Source organism: Adiantum capillus-veneris, chromosome 12 (genome assembly GCF_014529385.1).
Source record: "Adiantum capillus-veneris isolate H3 chromosome 12, ASM1452938v2, whole genome shotgun sequence".
In the NCBI taxonomy this organism is placed as follows: Eukaryota; Viridiplantae; Streptophyta; class Polypodiopsida; order Polypodiales; family Pteridaceae; genus Adiantum; species Adiantum capillus-veneris.
In genome coordinates this window covers 144,657,983-144,675,070 of record NC_140942.1, presented here as the reverse complement: position 1 = coordinate 144,675,070, position 17,088 = coordinate 144,657,983, and the positions used below count along the sequence as shown (strand labels likewise).

Here is a 17,088-nt window from a genome sequence, read left to right as displayed (position 1 = left end):
TCAAGCACTAATATAAATAGGGGTCTTGGGCCACAAGACCCTTAGTCTTGCCAACACCAGTTGTGAGGCTCCTATGAGGAAATCCCTCTTCTAGTTCTTATGTTCAAGTCTTGTCCTTGCAATCAAGCCTTGTCTTGTACTCAAGTCATGTATTCCAAGTCTTGTATCTAGCTCTCTTAATAAAGTATTAAGTTTTATAATCAATATTAAGCTTATCATCAAGTCCAAGTTCTTGTACATTGTGAGTGCCTCCTCTTGTTCTCTTCTAGCTCTATACGTGCTCATAACAGTTTGTTGGTAGAACTTTTGGTAACATTGAATGTACATATGGTTAATCAACCAAGTATTGGTCCTAATTACATCATCAAGGGAGAAGGAGAGTCAATTCTTATATTTTGTTTTTGACCAAGTTCCCTCTTGACAGAAAGTAGGGAAGTTTTGGAAAGAAATGTAGGAAGTATTTGATCTTGAAAGCACAAGTAATGAGGTGATTAATGAGAGGGGTTAGACCCATATCTCCACTATGGGGGATATTCTCATAGCATTTCTTAATGTCTGCTGAGTAGAATATGCTAGCTCCCTTTGGTAGGTTAATTACACGATCATAGATGGATTCAATAATCCACCAAGATTGTATCCTTAGGTTATGGCATAGAAGAGCTTTTCAGTTCAGTGCCTTAGCTCTATGTTTTAGCAAAGGTAGGCAAGTCTTCAAGAGGCATGCCATGAGCAACGAGGCTTCTAAATAAATACTAGAAGCACCACAAGTCAGCCATCTAAAACTATTCTTGTGTATCTTAAATGATGCCATTAGAAAGGGGGTTGAGGATGGTAAGTTCATTTTTTTAAAAGCATATCTATGATAGCATAAGAAGGGTCCTGCAAGCAAGCAGTGAAATCACTACTGGTGAGTCTGCGTTGAATCTGCTCTTGTATTAGTGCTTTACAAATAAAAAGAGGGTTGTTTGGGGCTTTGTCAGCATATGTAATAAGATATCGATGTTTAAGAGAGGAGAATATGACATTCATGTCTACATCAACATCATAACCAAACTTCTAGGGTAACCATTACAGACAATAATCATAAAAATATTGCTTAACCGAGTTGATATCCAGAATCGGAGGTAAGATGACTATCTTATCAGCAAGCAGTTTTAACAAGACCATATACAGTTCATTAAAAGCCTCATGTAGATTAGGGGGGCAAGATGGTATGTGGTTTAACCCTATCATGAGTATTCTCTTAACCTCTTGAGGAACAAGTAGGTGCTCCTGACCAACCAACACATGACGAAGGTTAGGAACAAAACCAGGGTCCGAAGGGTGCAATTACAAGACAAAGGTTCAACTTTGGAAGTAAACACGCATTTCTGATTAAAAAGTAAAAGCTTTAAGGAAGGTTTGAAGCTCCAGGTAAGCATACATTTTTCCCATGAAGGGGATAACTCAAAGTTTAATCCAAAAAAGGACACCCCAAAAAAAGATCTTAGACTAGGTAAGTCCATCAAAGAGTTGAAGTACAAAATGTTGACAAAAAGGCGATCCTTTTTCTTTGCAAGGGGGCTAAAGATAAAAAGTCCAGCAGAATCCTTTAATCCCTCATTCCCATAAGGCCTCTCTGACTTGCATCCGGTATTCTTCTCTGGTGTGTGAGCTCCCAAAGCTTAATACATTCCCAACACAACCGTGGGTCAGATGCAGGGAGTGGAGATTTTCCCTCCATCCTGGGAAAAGCTTGCGAGTGGCAAGCTATGTTGCACATCATAGCCTAATCTTTGCCAAATATAGGATAGGCAATGTTTCCAGCGGATGGATTGGTGCAATCTATAGTGCCAAGCACATTAAATGGCTGCATGGAGATCAATGGAGTCCACCTAAGACAAGCCATGATTAGTGTGATTATCACTGTTGGTGGCGTTATTACAAGTACTATAATTGCTATGTAAATTGGTATTGTTGATGTTGACATTGCAGTGCAGCATGTAAACTGATATTAGTCAAGCCCGCCACTTGTCTGCGGCCAGCTGACATGCATGCTACTGCTTCATCTCTGCAAGAAGTTGACCATGATCGTTCAATACCAACTACCACTAGTGGCCTCTCCAACGTGGCTCATGGTTAGGGAGGTGGAGAATCAGGATCTTCAAATCACAAAGAACAAAGAGAGTCAAAGAGCCTTGGCATTTGCAAAGCGCCAAGCTGAGTGCAAGAGAGCATTGAGCTTGGGAAGCCAAAAAAAATGGACGAAGAGTTTTTAGAGGGCGACATGTAGAGCTATTAAGAAGGAAAAGAACGTTTAGCTACAACATTTTTTTTTGGAGACTGGCGAGTAGAGGAAAAACAATTGGATGATGAGACAAAAGAACGAACGACTATTCATCTCTCTTTAAGTTTAATCTATATCCTATATCTTTTGTATTTGTCTTAACGCGTGTTTTGTGTCTGACAGAGAGGACATATATTCACAACAGTGGACATTTTGATTGCATAAGCAAGTCTCTAATTCGACAACACTGCAAGGGTCGTTATTTGCGTCCAATTCCCCATGGCTATGCGTTTGCTTGGTGCAACATAAATGCTACGGGGCAGGGCACGGCTTCCGTTTCTTATAATTTTTGGAGAGACCATAGTGCCAACTCTCCACTATACTTTTGTATGGCACTTCTGCATGACGTGCACCGTATACTTCGTATTTTCAGTCTGTGACCCTTCATCGCAAGGCGAAATGTTTAACTATTCACATTGCTTTTTTGACTCAAATATTGGTCTGCAATTTGGACAATCGAAATGCACCTATACGTCATTACAGGTCAGTAAAGCATTTTATTTCTTATTGCAGTTCATTGATGCTTTACCACTTGCTTGTTTTAGAATTTTGCACAATGCTTCCTTTAGTTTGGTTTACATGTATGTTGTCTTTAAAAATATACACTCAATGTCGATCAACATCTGTACATAATAATTACAGATGCTAGAGCGAAGATCAGCCCACTGATGTCTTGGTCGAATAATGCTAGTCTACACTCTACAACTCATGAACTATCCAGCTCAACCATTTTAGTTGTCCTTGCTTTCAACATCAAGAACAAACCTAGACAAACGACTATACAAAAGAATAGCATTCTGCATATTGTCTGAAGAGGTTCCAGGCGACATGATCCATCGCCATTCACAGCTACAATCCTTTGACCTAATGGATCAAGCCCAAAACGAAACCAGTTTCTTGATTTTGGAAACATTGGCTGAGCCAGCAACACGACAAGCATATATCACATCCAATACGCATGAATTTGGCTCCATACAGCCTGTCAAAATCATGTTTGTTTAATTATTCATTGCTATAATATGTTTTAGCAAGGCCCACCAAGCAAGACTAGTTGGTGGAAGAAGACATGTAAGCCAAATAAGTTGCATACACTAAAGCACTCAACGTGCTTGCGGAGCTTCTTTAAGCAATTTGTTGGTTGTTGCATGTATAGTACATACCATAAATAGAATCCTATAATTTGTTTTTTTATTGTGGGTTGTGTTAAGACAAAGGACACTCTGTCAAGGGGGGTTGGCCTAGTGTTTAAGGCGAGGGGCTTTAAGGTGCCTCCCACACGCAGGAGGGTAATCTAATATTCAAACGGCTTGCCTCTCGCATGTCACCCTCACACGCACGGAATCATGAATCCGTAATTTCAAAATGGGAGATAATACCAATTGTAGCTCAAAGAGATTCAATTTCCTCTTCTTCTTCCGTTTTTCGGTTTGAGACTCCCCCAACTTGTCCTTTCATTGCATTCAATTAGCTCGTAGGTATTTATTTTCTACATTGGAAACCTCATCGACTACAATCCCTCTCTCGATCGAGACGCTTTAACATTTTTAAAATATGCTCAACAGTTTTTTACTTCCAAATCTCAAAACTTCTCAAAAGGTGAGCTTCTCTCTCTAACCTGCGCAAAAAAGAGCCTACAATGAAAAATCCCATTTAACAATACGTTATTTTGTGTGTGGCCATGACTATATTATCACTCATTTAAATCACGCTCAGTTTTGAGGGGGTAACCATACTCGTTTTGGTTCAACCCTTGCCACATGCGTGTAATGGGAAGCATCAGATTGAAAAAAAAAAAAAAGATGTCAATTCACGGCTCTTAAGAAGCCACGTATCCAACTGCAATTCTACCATCTCGCAGCGAGACAGATGATTTGCATTTTGTTTTGCGACATTCGCAACTGAAATGATCAACGTGTTGGCTCTTTCCATCCCTGTCAGCATCCAACCATTACCCACCTCTCTCAGACCTGCAAAGAGCCTTATCGCCCACAAAGTACGCCAAAGGTCACGTTGTAAGTCCACCTTTTGTTTCTTGCTTCCATCAGCTCACAAGTCCAGTCTACTTACTGATAGCTCAAATGTTGGTATTGCCCCCTTCGAAATGTTATCTAGACCTGGTTGGCTTTGTTTGTTGTGAAGGCTTAGTATGTGGTGGGTATTTGTCCCCTTGAAAATTTCTGAAGACCTGGTTGGCTTTGTTGCCTTGATTTGCAGACCAGGTCTTCTTGATAAACTGTGGGTTCAACTCTGCTACTGGTAGCATGGGAGAGAAAGCAGACATTGCTGCTGCAGATGCTTTCAAACGGTACACATCCAATAAGCTTGTCAGGAAAGGCAAGGGGATTGCCATTGTTTGGTGTAGAAATGATCTTCGGCTTCTCGATAATGAGGCCCTTTGCAAGGCCTGGGTAGCTTCGGAGGCACTCCTCCCTGTTTTCTGTTTTGATCCTCGACAGTTTGGTACGACATATCACTTTGGGTTCCCCAAAACAGGAGGTTAGTAGCAAACTAAGGGCCTATCTTTTATGGGATTTTTAAAGTCTGTTGAACATGATTTGTTTCCTTATGCACAAGCTCATTGCATGTGCATGCTGTTAAAGTAATCCATTGCGTTCAAAAGTGCTTGCTGGGCAGATGCATATATTGTGCTTTTCAAGGACCTTATCAACATATACATTTTTTTAATTATACGCACTTACAGAAATACTGGTCATGGTTGTTTGCCATTGTAAAAATAAGCTCGAAGGAAATGTGACAAAGACACATAGTTTGTTACCATATTTGTAGTTGTCCTATGCCATGAAAAAAGTTGGTGAAGACAGTGCGCTACCATATATGCAACAATGTGTTTATCAAAACTGCAACGTAAACCTGAATAATTGATGTAACCACAGAGTTAACAATAGAAAGCTAGGCACAAGGAGCCATATGCTTCTAGTTAGAGAGTTGGTGGCTGTGAACCATTACAAGCAACACCCCCATTATTGCACAAAAGCAACGTCAGCTGAGTTGGCAATTTGTTGCAATTAAGGCCGAACCACAAGAGATGCTTTCTACTTGTGCTCACCACCTAGTGATGATTGGTAAAGGGTATTCTCTTGGTTGTTGGTCGACCTGACATTGGAGTATCCTGTTGTCATATAGGAGTTGTCTCACACCAGTCTGTGACGGAGGCTCTCTACTTCTCTGGTATGCGTTACTTCCGCATTGGAATAGCAAGGAGAGGATTCTAAGAGAAGCAATTGCATTATGTGCGCTGCCCCAGCGTGGTAGATTTGCCCTTGGGACAATCCTTTTGGCCATGTCCACGTCCCATGTAGTTAAAACATAACTTATCCATCTTTGCCTTTTCAAACACATGGATGCGAATAGTAGGATCCTTTGTGTTTGGCTCTAAAGTCAAACGCCTTTCTCCTGATAAGGGCTCCTTGCTAGATACAAATAGGCCTTCTGGCAATGAGGGCAAGTGTTATTGTAGTTAGAGGGTCTTCTGATCGATTACAAAAGCCAAATGTATTCAGTTGGTGTTCATTATGGATTCATAAATTGTGTCTAGGAATACTACTGGGCTGCATACGACAATTTCATACGCTCATAGTTGAAAACGACTCTGATGTAAGGGTGGGGTTATGTCACCAAATAAATTTTTTGATGAAGCCTAATACTTTGAAAGTAATATAAAGTCATTTTGATCACATAAAGATGTTTTCAGAGTGATCAAATTGAAAGCCTAAAGCGAGAGATCTCTTTGTGGAAAATTTGCGCACAAATTTCTTGAATCGGGAGACAAGTCTCAAGTAAGAGAAAAGTTCAATCCATTTTCTCAAGGCAAGAACCAAAACAACAATAAGGAAAAGGAGAAGGGATTTTACAAAGGCATCCCGTAGAACTTGAGAGATACAAGAGAAAGGATAAATGTTTTAGATGTGGAGAGATTGGTCACATCTATCGTACATGCCCTCAAAAAAGGAGCAAAAGAGGATAATTACAAGGTACTAAAGTTCCTTTATACAGAGGCTCAGGTCCACAAGGAGCTCTATCATGTTATGCTTGGGGGAAGGGGATTAAGATGCCTTCACACTCTTTGACCGTGGCTCTACCCATAATGTCGTCTCTCGAGAAATGGCTATCAAGGCAAGCATCCACTCCTCTAAGATGGGTTCCTATGAAGATGCGTGTCAGATGCAGCGGAAATGTTTAGGATATAGCTTGGATCTAGTACTCCGCACAAACACAAGGTTACTGTTGCTAGAGCAAGTACTTGCTTTATTACTTGCACAATGCTGTTACAACGATTCTAGATGATGAATGCTGATGGGTACTTGGTGTAGATGCTTGGTACTACTATAATGCTGATGGGTACTTGCTATAAATACTTGGTTCTTGCGAGGCTAAGGGCTGAATTCTGAAAATGCTATGTATGCTGAGGGCTGAAAACTGAAAACGCTGATGAGGCTGAGGGCTGAAAGGCGCTGGTCTTGTAGGGCGTGACGAGGTACTGGCGTTGAGGCCAAAATGCTGAGGTGAGGTGCTGCAAGGTACTGGTTCGGGTAGTGCATGTACTCTCTTCTTCTTGTGCTTCTTGCTTTCTCTAGCACCCCAATTGGCTGCCTATATAGCTCGAGAATGCTGGGTGGAGCAGTTCCCTTGAGCCTCCCACGATTTGGAGAAATATGCATAAATGTCACTTATTATAAAGTGACTCGATAAGAGGTGGTTCCCACATGGTAAGTTGGATCCACATGCGGTAAAATGCTTATGCATTGGTACTAATGCACTGTACAATCAGAGGGTATGCAAAGTGTCTGGACATGCACGTCCTGCGTATAGGCTCACAAGGGTGCCAGAACACTTCCTAGGCTGTCCTAAACCCTAGAAGTAGGAGTTACAGCTTGTCCACATGCACATATGGTTAGATGTGCTTGTGGCATTCCCCTCCTTTGAAAGGTGAGGTATTGGTACTGGGCTGCATGGCTTCCTTGTTGTTTGCCAACAACTCAGGGTAATCCGTGAAGAAATCTTTGCCAACCCACACTGCCTCGTGGGTTCCTTAGTGTAATGCATCCCATCTCCCAAACCACTTCTTTATGTCTTGCATCCATCTCGTGCACAAGATCTTGCTTTTTTACGTCTTTTGAACTTTTTTGCTGCTTCGCATGCAATTGTAGGAAGTCCATGTGAGGGGTTTTGATACATCTTTATCATGTACTCCACAACCCTTTCCATGCCATAACCTCAATCGGAAGAGATCCCAACTCAAGAAGTAGGAGCATATATGGTGTTTGTGTCTTAACTTGGAGAACGTTTGTAAGAAAACGCTTTTGGACAGTCTCAAACTCTTTCCAAGTAGACTTTGTGTCACAAATGGGTCACACGGCTAACCCTGGACACACACACACACTCAGCGGAGAACTGGCCCGAAAAAAGCGTCGTGAATTGCGCTGACTGTTTGACACGTGGCAATCCGAAAAAAGCGCCGCAGAATGCGCTGCTGACGTGGCATTGCGTACGGAATTCCCTGGTTTTACGTTGGCTGATTTTTGGACAGCTTTTGGGATAATTGCTTTTTTGTTAAAAGCTTTTCAAGTTAATGCTTTTGGGGCTCTGCTTTTGGGCATCCCTTGTATCAATAAATTAGTGGGCTAGGCCGCCTCACTTCTCAGAGCATCTGGACGTAGAGTCTGAGAGGGAGTTCCTACCCATTCTCTTGTACTTTGAACACAGATTAATACAAAAAGAAATACTGAAAGGGGCACCAGTCTTTGAGGCCAATATCTCTAGGCATGGAACTACGCCGGGGGCCGTGTCGACAAGTGTGAATTGTGAACTGTTTTAAAGTGACTCTGCTGTGTCGCTGTAGAATCTTGACTTGGGGTGTCCAAGTTTGTTACAATGGTATTAGAGCACAGAAAGATTCTTCTTCTACGGAGGATCCGATCTTTTTTTTTGCAGCGCACACAGCTTTTGAAAAAGAATCTTCGTGTCCCGACCCCGGACTTATTAGCCACTCCCACCCTTCATACATCGTGCATCGGGCGCGCTCCCGTTTTCATTGCTCTGTCTTACAGGGCATTAAGCCATAAAGAATCCTAGATTACACATGTGTTCTCGTGAAGAATCTGACAGAGATGACATCTCTCAGTGGGAAGGCAAAGAAAAGTTGAAAATCCGGCGCGGGAATTGAAGAAAAGAATGAAGATTTGGGCAAAAATTTTTCGAACAAGTTTGGCAGAAAGTAATTCAAACGTCAATTGCAGATTGGCATATGTGTGAATAGATTGATTAAGTACTCCAGGGACCCGAGATTGGTGAAACACTTGAAGAATTACTTGATTGATACGATGGCGTGGCCATCGCTTCTCCTCTCAGGTAGGGAGGAAAGCCGAAAAGACAGACGAGTGCAGAAAAGCAGAACATGTACTCACAGAAAGACATTGACAAGCACTCTTGAAAAGGACTTCTACAGAGCCAACGAATATGACTTCCTTGAAGATGAGCAAGAAATAAAAGAATTTAAAGAAGGTGGACAGTTGATTAAATTTGAATCCTTTTCTGGGTTCCGAGATGCTCGAACATGGTGGTCCACTCTTCTTCTGAAGAAGGAAGCTCCATTACATGGTTGAAATTCAAAAGGCTCTTTATTTTCTTCTTGGTTGACTCGGGAGTACGAACGAGATATACGAACTGCTTGGAATCATCTTCGGATGACCAAGGGAGATTCTTTGGACGCTTATTGCTAGAGATTTTGGAAATCTTTTCTACCAACCTCTTCATTTATGAAGGTCTCTTCTAAGGAACATATTGAGCGGTTTTGTTGCGGACTCCTTACAGAGATCCGAGACTACTGCTTGGAACAAAAGTTGAATTCTATTCAAGAATTGATGGGTCATGAGAAACGGGGTTTTGCGATACATTCGGGAAATTCGACTTGCCCCACTGATGAGATCTTGACTTAGAGAACCAACATACCTCTCACAATGAAAGTAGAGAGAGATGTTCCCACAACAAAGAAAAGAAAGATACACGTCCCCGATTGACTCTTAGAGAAAGGTCTATCTATCTCAAAGAGGGGAAGTGTTTTGGTTGCGGGGCATTTGGACACATCTCCGCAAAGTGCCCCAAAAAGGCACAACAAGAACAGACTGAAGACAGGCTAGAGAGTTCTAGAGCAGTAGAGGAATGTGGCAGAAAAGGCAGATGAAAACAGAAACTGGTACCACATTGTGTGGAGCCCGAACCGAATCAGATGAACGAAAGTACAAAACTTTGCCGCACTTAGGGCAAAGTGAGAGATCAAGAAGCCCTCATTTTCCTTTGATGGAGGAGCCAAGGCCAACTTCTTTTCACTTAAATTGGCGGCTCGATTTGGAATTATGCCCGACAGGCTGAGGCCACAGGCGGAGGCAGTTCTAGTGGCACCTGGACGGGATGTTGCCATTACACCGATCATTGGCAAACTTCGTTTGCAATGTCAAGGGTGTTTAGGGCACGAGGACTTCTACGTAATGGCCTTAGGAAGGTTGTGATGTCCTCCTTGAAATCCCTTGGTACCACAAGAACAACGCCGTGGTTGACTATTGAGCTGAGAAAGCGACTTTGACAAATGAAGGGCAAAGAGATTGTACTTGATGAAATTCAGTTTCTTTACTCGATTTTCTGGAGAGAACTGAAATGATGATTGAAGCTCGAATATGTTTTGACCTTGATAAAGAATGCCACGATTTTCTCCACTCATGCTGGTTGCTTTTCTGAGGGCCTGCCAGGCGAGTTGCCACCAACTCGTCTTGAGGATCATACTATTGATCTGATACCTGGAAGCACACCACCGAACCGGCCACCTTACCGTGTGAGCCGAGCCCAGAATGAAGAGATCATGAACCAAGTGGAAGACCTCTTGGAAAAGGGTCTTATCTAGCCGAGTACTTCAGCTTACTGCTCTCCAGTGTTGTTGGCTTTGAAGAAAGACGGATCTTGGAGAATGTGCATTGATTATAGAGCTCTCAATAAAATCACCATCAAGAATAGATTTCTGATTCCGAGGATCGATGATATTCTTGACCGACTACAGGGATCCTCTTGTTTCAGCAGGATTGATTTGAAGAGCGGATATCATCAGATTCGAATCGCGCCGGGAGATGTCTATAAGACAGCTTTTCGGACGAGCCTCGGTTTATATGAATTTTTGGTGATGCCCTTTGGCCTTACCAATGCTTCGGCGACTTTCAACCGAATGATGGACAGGATTTTCAGAGAGTACAGATCTTTTGTTGGCACTTTCTTTGATGACATTATAGTCTTCTCCAAGGATGAGGCAGAACATAGACAACATCTGCTATAGGTCTTTCAGGCATTGCGAGATCACAAGTTGGTGATCAATGCAAAGAAGAGTGAATTTTTCTTATCAGAGATACACTTTTTGGGACACATTGTCTAAGCAGCAGGAGTGCAGATGGACCCGGCCAAGATTGAGACTATACGTGATTGGCCCTATTTGAAGAATGTTCATGAAGTTAGAAGCTTCTTGGGGTTATGTTCTTACTACCAACGGTTCATTAGAAAGTTTCAGAGGTTGCTTCCCCTTTGCATATCTTGACACAGAAAGGAGTCCCTTTCTCGTGGGGACCCACAGAGGTGACTACATTTCAGACTTTGAAAGAGAAATTGACCACGAGACCAGTTTTGACTTTACCGGATTTGCAAAAGTCATTCGAAGTATATTGTGATGCTTGTGGTTGTAGTCTGGGTGTGGTCTTAATGCAAGAAGGCCATGTCATTGCCTGTGAGAGCCGATTGTTTTCAAGGCCGGGATTGAGAACACAGATATATGAGAAAGAGCTGTTGGTGGTTATCCATGCTCTTACTCAGTGGCGACATTACCTACTTGGAGCCGATTTTACGGTCTTCAATGATCATTAGAGTTTATGCTACTTCTTGTCACAGAAGCAGCTATCGGAAAAGCAGATGTGGTGGGCTAACATCTTGTCACAGTTTCACTTCCAGATTGTCCATGTGTACGGACAAAAGAACTTGGTGGCAAATGCTTTGTCCCGGAAGCCGTTGGTCTTGGCTATTTCCGTGATTCATCATAGAAGCTTCGAGGACATGGTCGATCAGTATGCCACAGATCCAGATTTTGTAGATGTATTCAGTCAAATATAGAATGGGGAGGTAGTAGCGGGATATTCCATTTGGGATGGCTACTTGATGAAGAAAACGATTTTCTGCGTTACACAGCCGTTGAGGGAAAAAGTTCTAACCAAATGCCATTGTCCACGATATACGGGTCACCGCGGCATTGATACCACCTTGAAAGGTGTGGAGTGATACTTCTTTTGGCCGAGACTCAAGAAGGATGTGGACGATTTTGTACGCAGTTGCTTGGTATGCCAGAAGGTCAAGTTTGATAGGCATAAAGCACAGGGATTGTTACAGCCTTTATCCATTCCCACCCGTCCTTGGGAAAGTATTGCTATGGATTTTATTTTTGATCTCCCAAAGACACAGAGTGGACACGATGGTATCTGGACTGTTATTGACATATTTAGCAAGCACATTCTAGTGAAGAAAACAGTCAAGCCGGATCATTTAGCGAGACTGTTCATTGCCCAGATATTCAGATTACATGGCTTGCTTCAGACAATTGTCCCTGACAGAGATCCCCGATTCACGAGTTTTGGAAGGCTATACGGGAGAACACTGGCACATGGTTGCAGTTCTCGTCATCTTTTCACCCGCAGATAGATAGGAAATCTGAGATTGCAAATTTAGTCGTACTGGATTTATTGAAGTCTTACATTTCAGATCAGAAGACTCAATGGGAAAAGTTTTTGCCTTTGGTGGAATTTGCCTACAATAACACGATCCACTCTTCGACGGGGAAGGCGCCATTTGAGATTATTGAAGGTGCTACGAAGGTTCCACTCTTCCTAAGCACGAAAGATAAGATTTTTGAAGCCGACGAGTACACGAGGGACTTGGACACTTCTTTTGCCAAGGTCGGGGAGGCTTTAGAGAAATCTCAGGAAAGACACAAGAAGGCAGCTGATTGACACCGTCGCGATTTGAAATTAAAGAAAGACGATTGGGTGCTCTTATGTTTTCAGAAGGCACGTCTGAGAAAGAAAAAGGGAAAGGAGTGGCTTTTTCCAAAGCTTAGCATGAGATACTATGGACCTTTCCAGATAAAAGAAAAGATAAATGATGTCTCCTTTAGACTGAAGCTGCCCGATACTTGGAGAATTTACAATGCTTTTTATGTGAGTCTCTTAAAGCCTTTAAAGGCGACGTGCCCGATGATGGGGAGCCAGATGAGCAACCCGAAGTGGAGAAAACCGAGGAGATACTTGTTCCAGAACAGATATTGGCACATAGAGATAGAAAGATTAAAGGTAAAGTGGTTAGGCGGTTCTTGGTTAAATTCAAGAACTATCCTGCATTGGATGCAAAGTGGATGGAGGAGGAGGATCTAGCAGATACTCCTCAGATCGTGGAACTTTACCTTGAAGCATTCGGTTTAGCATAGTCTACTCCGATAGAACCCCAATTTTAGCATTGGCGAATCTAGTGCAGCGGGTTTTCACAAGAGGGGAGTCACTTCGCTCCTTTGTCAACAGATTGCCCCGATTTTTTGATATCGAGTCACTGATGTCCCTTTGGGTTCCAAGGATATTGCTGAGCTGACTTTATGAATTGGAATTCCCGATAATGAAATGATATTGATTGATTTGTACTTGACTTGTTTGAGTGTAGGAACTGATAGACGAAATGACTGCAGCATTTCGGTCTCATAAATCTCTATAGACATGATTGCAATATGGATTAGTTAATCAGGCATGTGTGAGGTCCCGACTGGATCTCGATGCGATTGCTAAATACGTTGCCGATTAATCATGGTCTGAGATTTGGAATGATTTTGAATGTGATTTGTCATGTGATGTCCTATGATGTGACTATCGATTGGTACATGTGCTAGATGTGTTGTGCCTAGTGCGTCGGTACTAACAGTCAGTGTCTGCTAAGACAGTTTATGGCCTCTATCTGTTTTGCAGGCGTAATCGAGGGCGATTACAATGCTTTCAAGAGGGGGGTTTGTCACAAATGGGTGACGTGGCTAACCCTGGACACACACACACACACAGAGCAGAGAACTGCCCTAGAAAAAGCACCGTGAATTGCGCTGATTGTTTGACACGTGGCAGTCTGGAAAAAGCACCGTAGAATGCGCTGCTGACGTGGCATTCTTTATGGAATTCCTTGGTTTTACGCTGGCTGATTTTTGGACAGCTTTTGGGATAATTGCTTTTGAGTTAAAAGCTTTTCAAGTTAATGTTTTTGGGGCTCTGCTTTTGGGCATCCCTTGTATCAATCAATAAGTGGGCTAGGCCTCACTTCTCAAAGCATCAGGACGCAGAGTCTGAGAGTGAGCTCCTACCCACTCTCTTGTACTTTGAACACAGATTAATACAAAAAGAAATACCAAAAGGGGTGCCAGTCTTTGGGGCCAATATCTCTAGGCACGGAACTACGCCGGGCCGTGTCGACTCAAGTGTGAATTGTGAATTGTTTTGAAGTGAGTCTTTGCTGTGTCGCGGTAGAATCTTGACTTGGGGTGTCCAAGTTTGTTACACTTTGAGATGCTCCCGCCCCACACTTGAGCTCCATAAAGAAGAACCGGTGTCACCAATGTGTCAAAAAGGTACTTTTTGAGAACCCAACACTTGATGTTTCCTGCATTACACATGTTCTCGAATCTCAAATGAGAGAGAGAGAGAGAGAGAGAGAGAGAGAGAGAGAGAGAGAGAGAGAGGGAGGGAGGGAGGGAGGGAGGGAGAGAGAGAGAGAAATGAAATGATATATTAACGTCTTCAAAATGGCCAAAATGACCTATGAGACAAAAGAGTTTACAAATGGTGAATTGGATACAATGTCTGTGTAAAAGACCAAAAACTGAAACTGAAATTAGCTAAAGCGAAATGAAATGAAAGGCTGAAATGCTGGAATCAAGATCCTATCCTATGATATCCAGCGTCGGTCGTTGGCAAAGCTCATCAACGTCCTCCTTAGTGAGTACTCTGACTGGGCGTCTCCCATGTCGTGCCAGAACAGTCCGGACCCTCTGTTGTGTAGCTTCCAGCGATGAGCCTCGCAGTCGTGGGCAGCTGGATCTCCCAAGCTTAGTGGCCCTGTCAATCAGTGCACCGTTGGTACAAGTGGACTTTGAAGTCTGCTGTGATGCCTGCTCATCTGAATGTCGCGTATGTAGTCTGAAGAAATCAGTGATCTCCCTCTGTGATTGTCTCCTACTGTTTGGTCTCCTCAAGAGGCTCTCCCTATGTTTGTGGAACTCCAATAAAAATAGCCCAAGGCATCTTTGATCCTGATATCTCATAACTTTGGCCAGTGGTCCAAAACCCTCTTTGAATAGGCAGTGGAAATGGCCTCGTATCTCATAGTAGACTAGGCAGTGACATGCGATGTAACTTTGTCTCTGGTTCTATATGGCATAACTGACAAATCCTGGCCTTTGCTGGTACTGCTCTAAATCTGCCACCCTCAATCTCTAACTGATGTGATGATGTGCGCATCTGTCCAATAACACACGTAATCCATGGGATAGATGAGTGTCCATGTAGGCGGGTCGGGTCACAAAACCATCCTCTGTAAGCTCAAGGAGATGCTCTATGTAGAAAGCCATCTTCGTGCCAAGCACATGCATAGGCTGAATCCATGTCCTCCTAGTGTCTAACTGAATCAAGTCCTGTCTGATGGCCCCCATATCTGCACCCCATAGAGCATAGCTGATGTGACCAAAGTGTCGAAAAGCCATAGCTTCGTTTGAGGTTCGTGAAACTGAACCTGCGAACACATCCTCTCCATCTTCCCTAAAGCCGGGTATGCTCTCGTTAGCCTAGTCTCTGCTGCTCTCCGTAAAGAAAACATTGGGCCACTAAAGACCACATCAAGGTAAGTGTATGCATGTGTATGCTCCACCGTCTCCTGACCATATGCAAAGGTAGGTGCAAATCGCCTGACCCACTGTGGTGTGGTGTTGAACACCATAACCTTGGTCTTGCCAAGGTTCACCAATAAGCCGCTACCGCTAGCAAATGTGTGCAATGTATCCAAATATTGCTGCATTCCCTCTGGTGAATCTGAGATCAACACAATATCATCTGCATAGAGTAGCAAACTAAAGACCACACCAAGGTAAGTGTATGCATCTGTATGCTCCACCGTCTCCTGACCATATGCAAAGGTAGGTGCAAATCGCCTGACCCACTGTGGTGTGGTGTTGAACACCATAACCTTGGTCTTGCCAAGGTTCACCAATAAGCCACTATCACTAGAAAATGTGTGCAATGTATCCAAATGTTGCTGCATTCCCTCTGGTGAATTTGAGATCAACACAATATCATCTGCATATGGTAGCAATGAGATCCAAGTCCCTGCTAACTGTGCTCCTTTGTCGCCTTCCCTCTCAATGTAATCTAAAACCTCATCCACATAAATACCAAATAAAGTAGGGGAGAGTGGACATGGCAAGTGCGCACAAACCAGCAAGACCAAACAAGGGAGGAACGCCTAAAACAGCTGTGATGAAGTGTATAGCACCTAGGGGAAGATGTCGCTGGTGGGGGATGCAAGGTTGAACCTTCTCCAGGCAGAAACAGAGAGCCTGATGGCCTCCATAGTGGTGAAGGGGAAGCGGCACTTGATGTTGAGGCGAGGCGAGGGCTGAAGCTGGTTGGACAGAGATCAACACCAAGCCTTAAGGGCGAGCACTTGCAGGGGCAGCAATGCAAGACAGAAGGTCGCGAGGCTGAAGACGAAACTGTAGAAACCAGCGGCAGTAGGAGGGCAAAATCTGTAGGTGGTGGGGCGTGGGAGCAGAGCGGGTAGGCAGAGAACCGAGGGGACACGCAGGTATTGGCAAGGTGCAAGGCCGCCACGAGGAGATGTAGGGGCTTCACGCAGGGGGCAAGGCCGTCGCGAGCAAAGGAGAGGGCCTTGTGCAGGGGGCAGGTTGGTTGTGAGCAGAGGAGGAAGTGTCGCGAGCTTGAGCCTTGCAGGGCACTTTGACGTTTGCTAGAGAGACTAGACAGATTTTATGTGGGTGCATGGGCAACATCCCTTGGTGGGATAGTTATGTTTTGGCCTAGCAAAGTGCTCTCTGATCATGTCCCAGTTTCTTTGCACTTGAGTTTTGAAACTTCCTTTATGCCGAGATGAGGATCGCGCATAGTACATACCTGACTTGGTGTTAGAGGATGCTTCATTGTCTTAGCTGATTCAGGATGTTGGACACGCAGTGCTCTGTAGATCCAACATCCCATTTGTTGACATGCATCACTGTGTCCTTCAAGGCTTGTAGACAAACCACTGCAGAGCGGCGACGACACCTGTTTCGTAGGGAGCATGACCTACAGGACCGCTTGAGCTGCATTCGCCGTTAGCTTGAGGAGTTTCCAGGAGATGAGTTCTTGGGTGAGCGTGAGGTCGACACCGAAGAGACACTTAGTCACATTCAGACTGAAAATTCCGAATTCGCCTATCATGCTTCGGTCTCGACGTGGATATCCAAAGCAGATGAGACGAATAAGGATTTCGTTGCCCACTTCGGAGAGCCTCAAGGGGACTTCCATTAGAGTCTTACGTATTTTTGCAGACAGAGACATAGTTTTAGATTATTTTGAGCATTTGTTTACTACTGGTCAGCTTACAGATGATCAAGTCCTTGACATAGCTTTAGATTATTTTGAGCA

The 17,088-nt window shown here is 43.5% G+C and overlaps 1 protein-coding gene across 3 annotated transcripts in view; it reads left to right on the top strand.

The window, feature by feature from the left end:
* Positions 1-4,150: 4,150 nt before the first annotated feature.
* Positions 4,151-17,088, top strand: part of CRY3 (cryptochrome 3) — a 95,368-nt gene continuing 82,430 nt past the window's right edge. The window contains exons 1-2 of one of the 3 annotated variants that reach the window (XM_086525827.1): positions 4,151-4,338; positions 4,541-4,822. In XM_086525827.1, the coding sequence (XP_086381953.1) occupies positions 4,230-4,338; positions 4,541-4,822 (391 nt within the window). In that variant the 5' untranslated portion in view covers positions 4,151-4,229. Of the gene's footprint in view, positions 4,444-4,540; positions 4,823-17,088 lie in introns of all 3 variants that reach the window. The other 2 variants (XM_086525826.1, XM_086525824.1) reach the window with 2 other exon arrangements.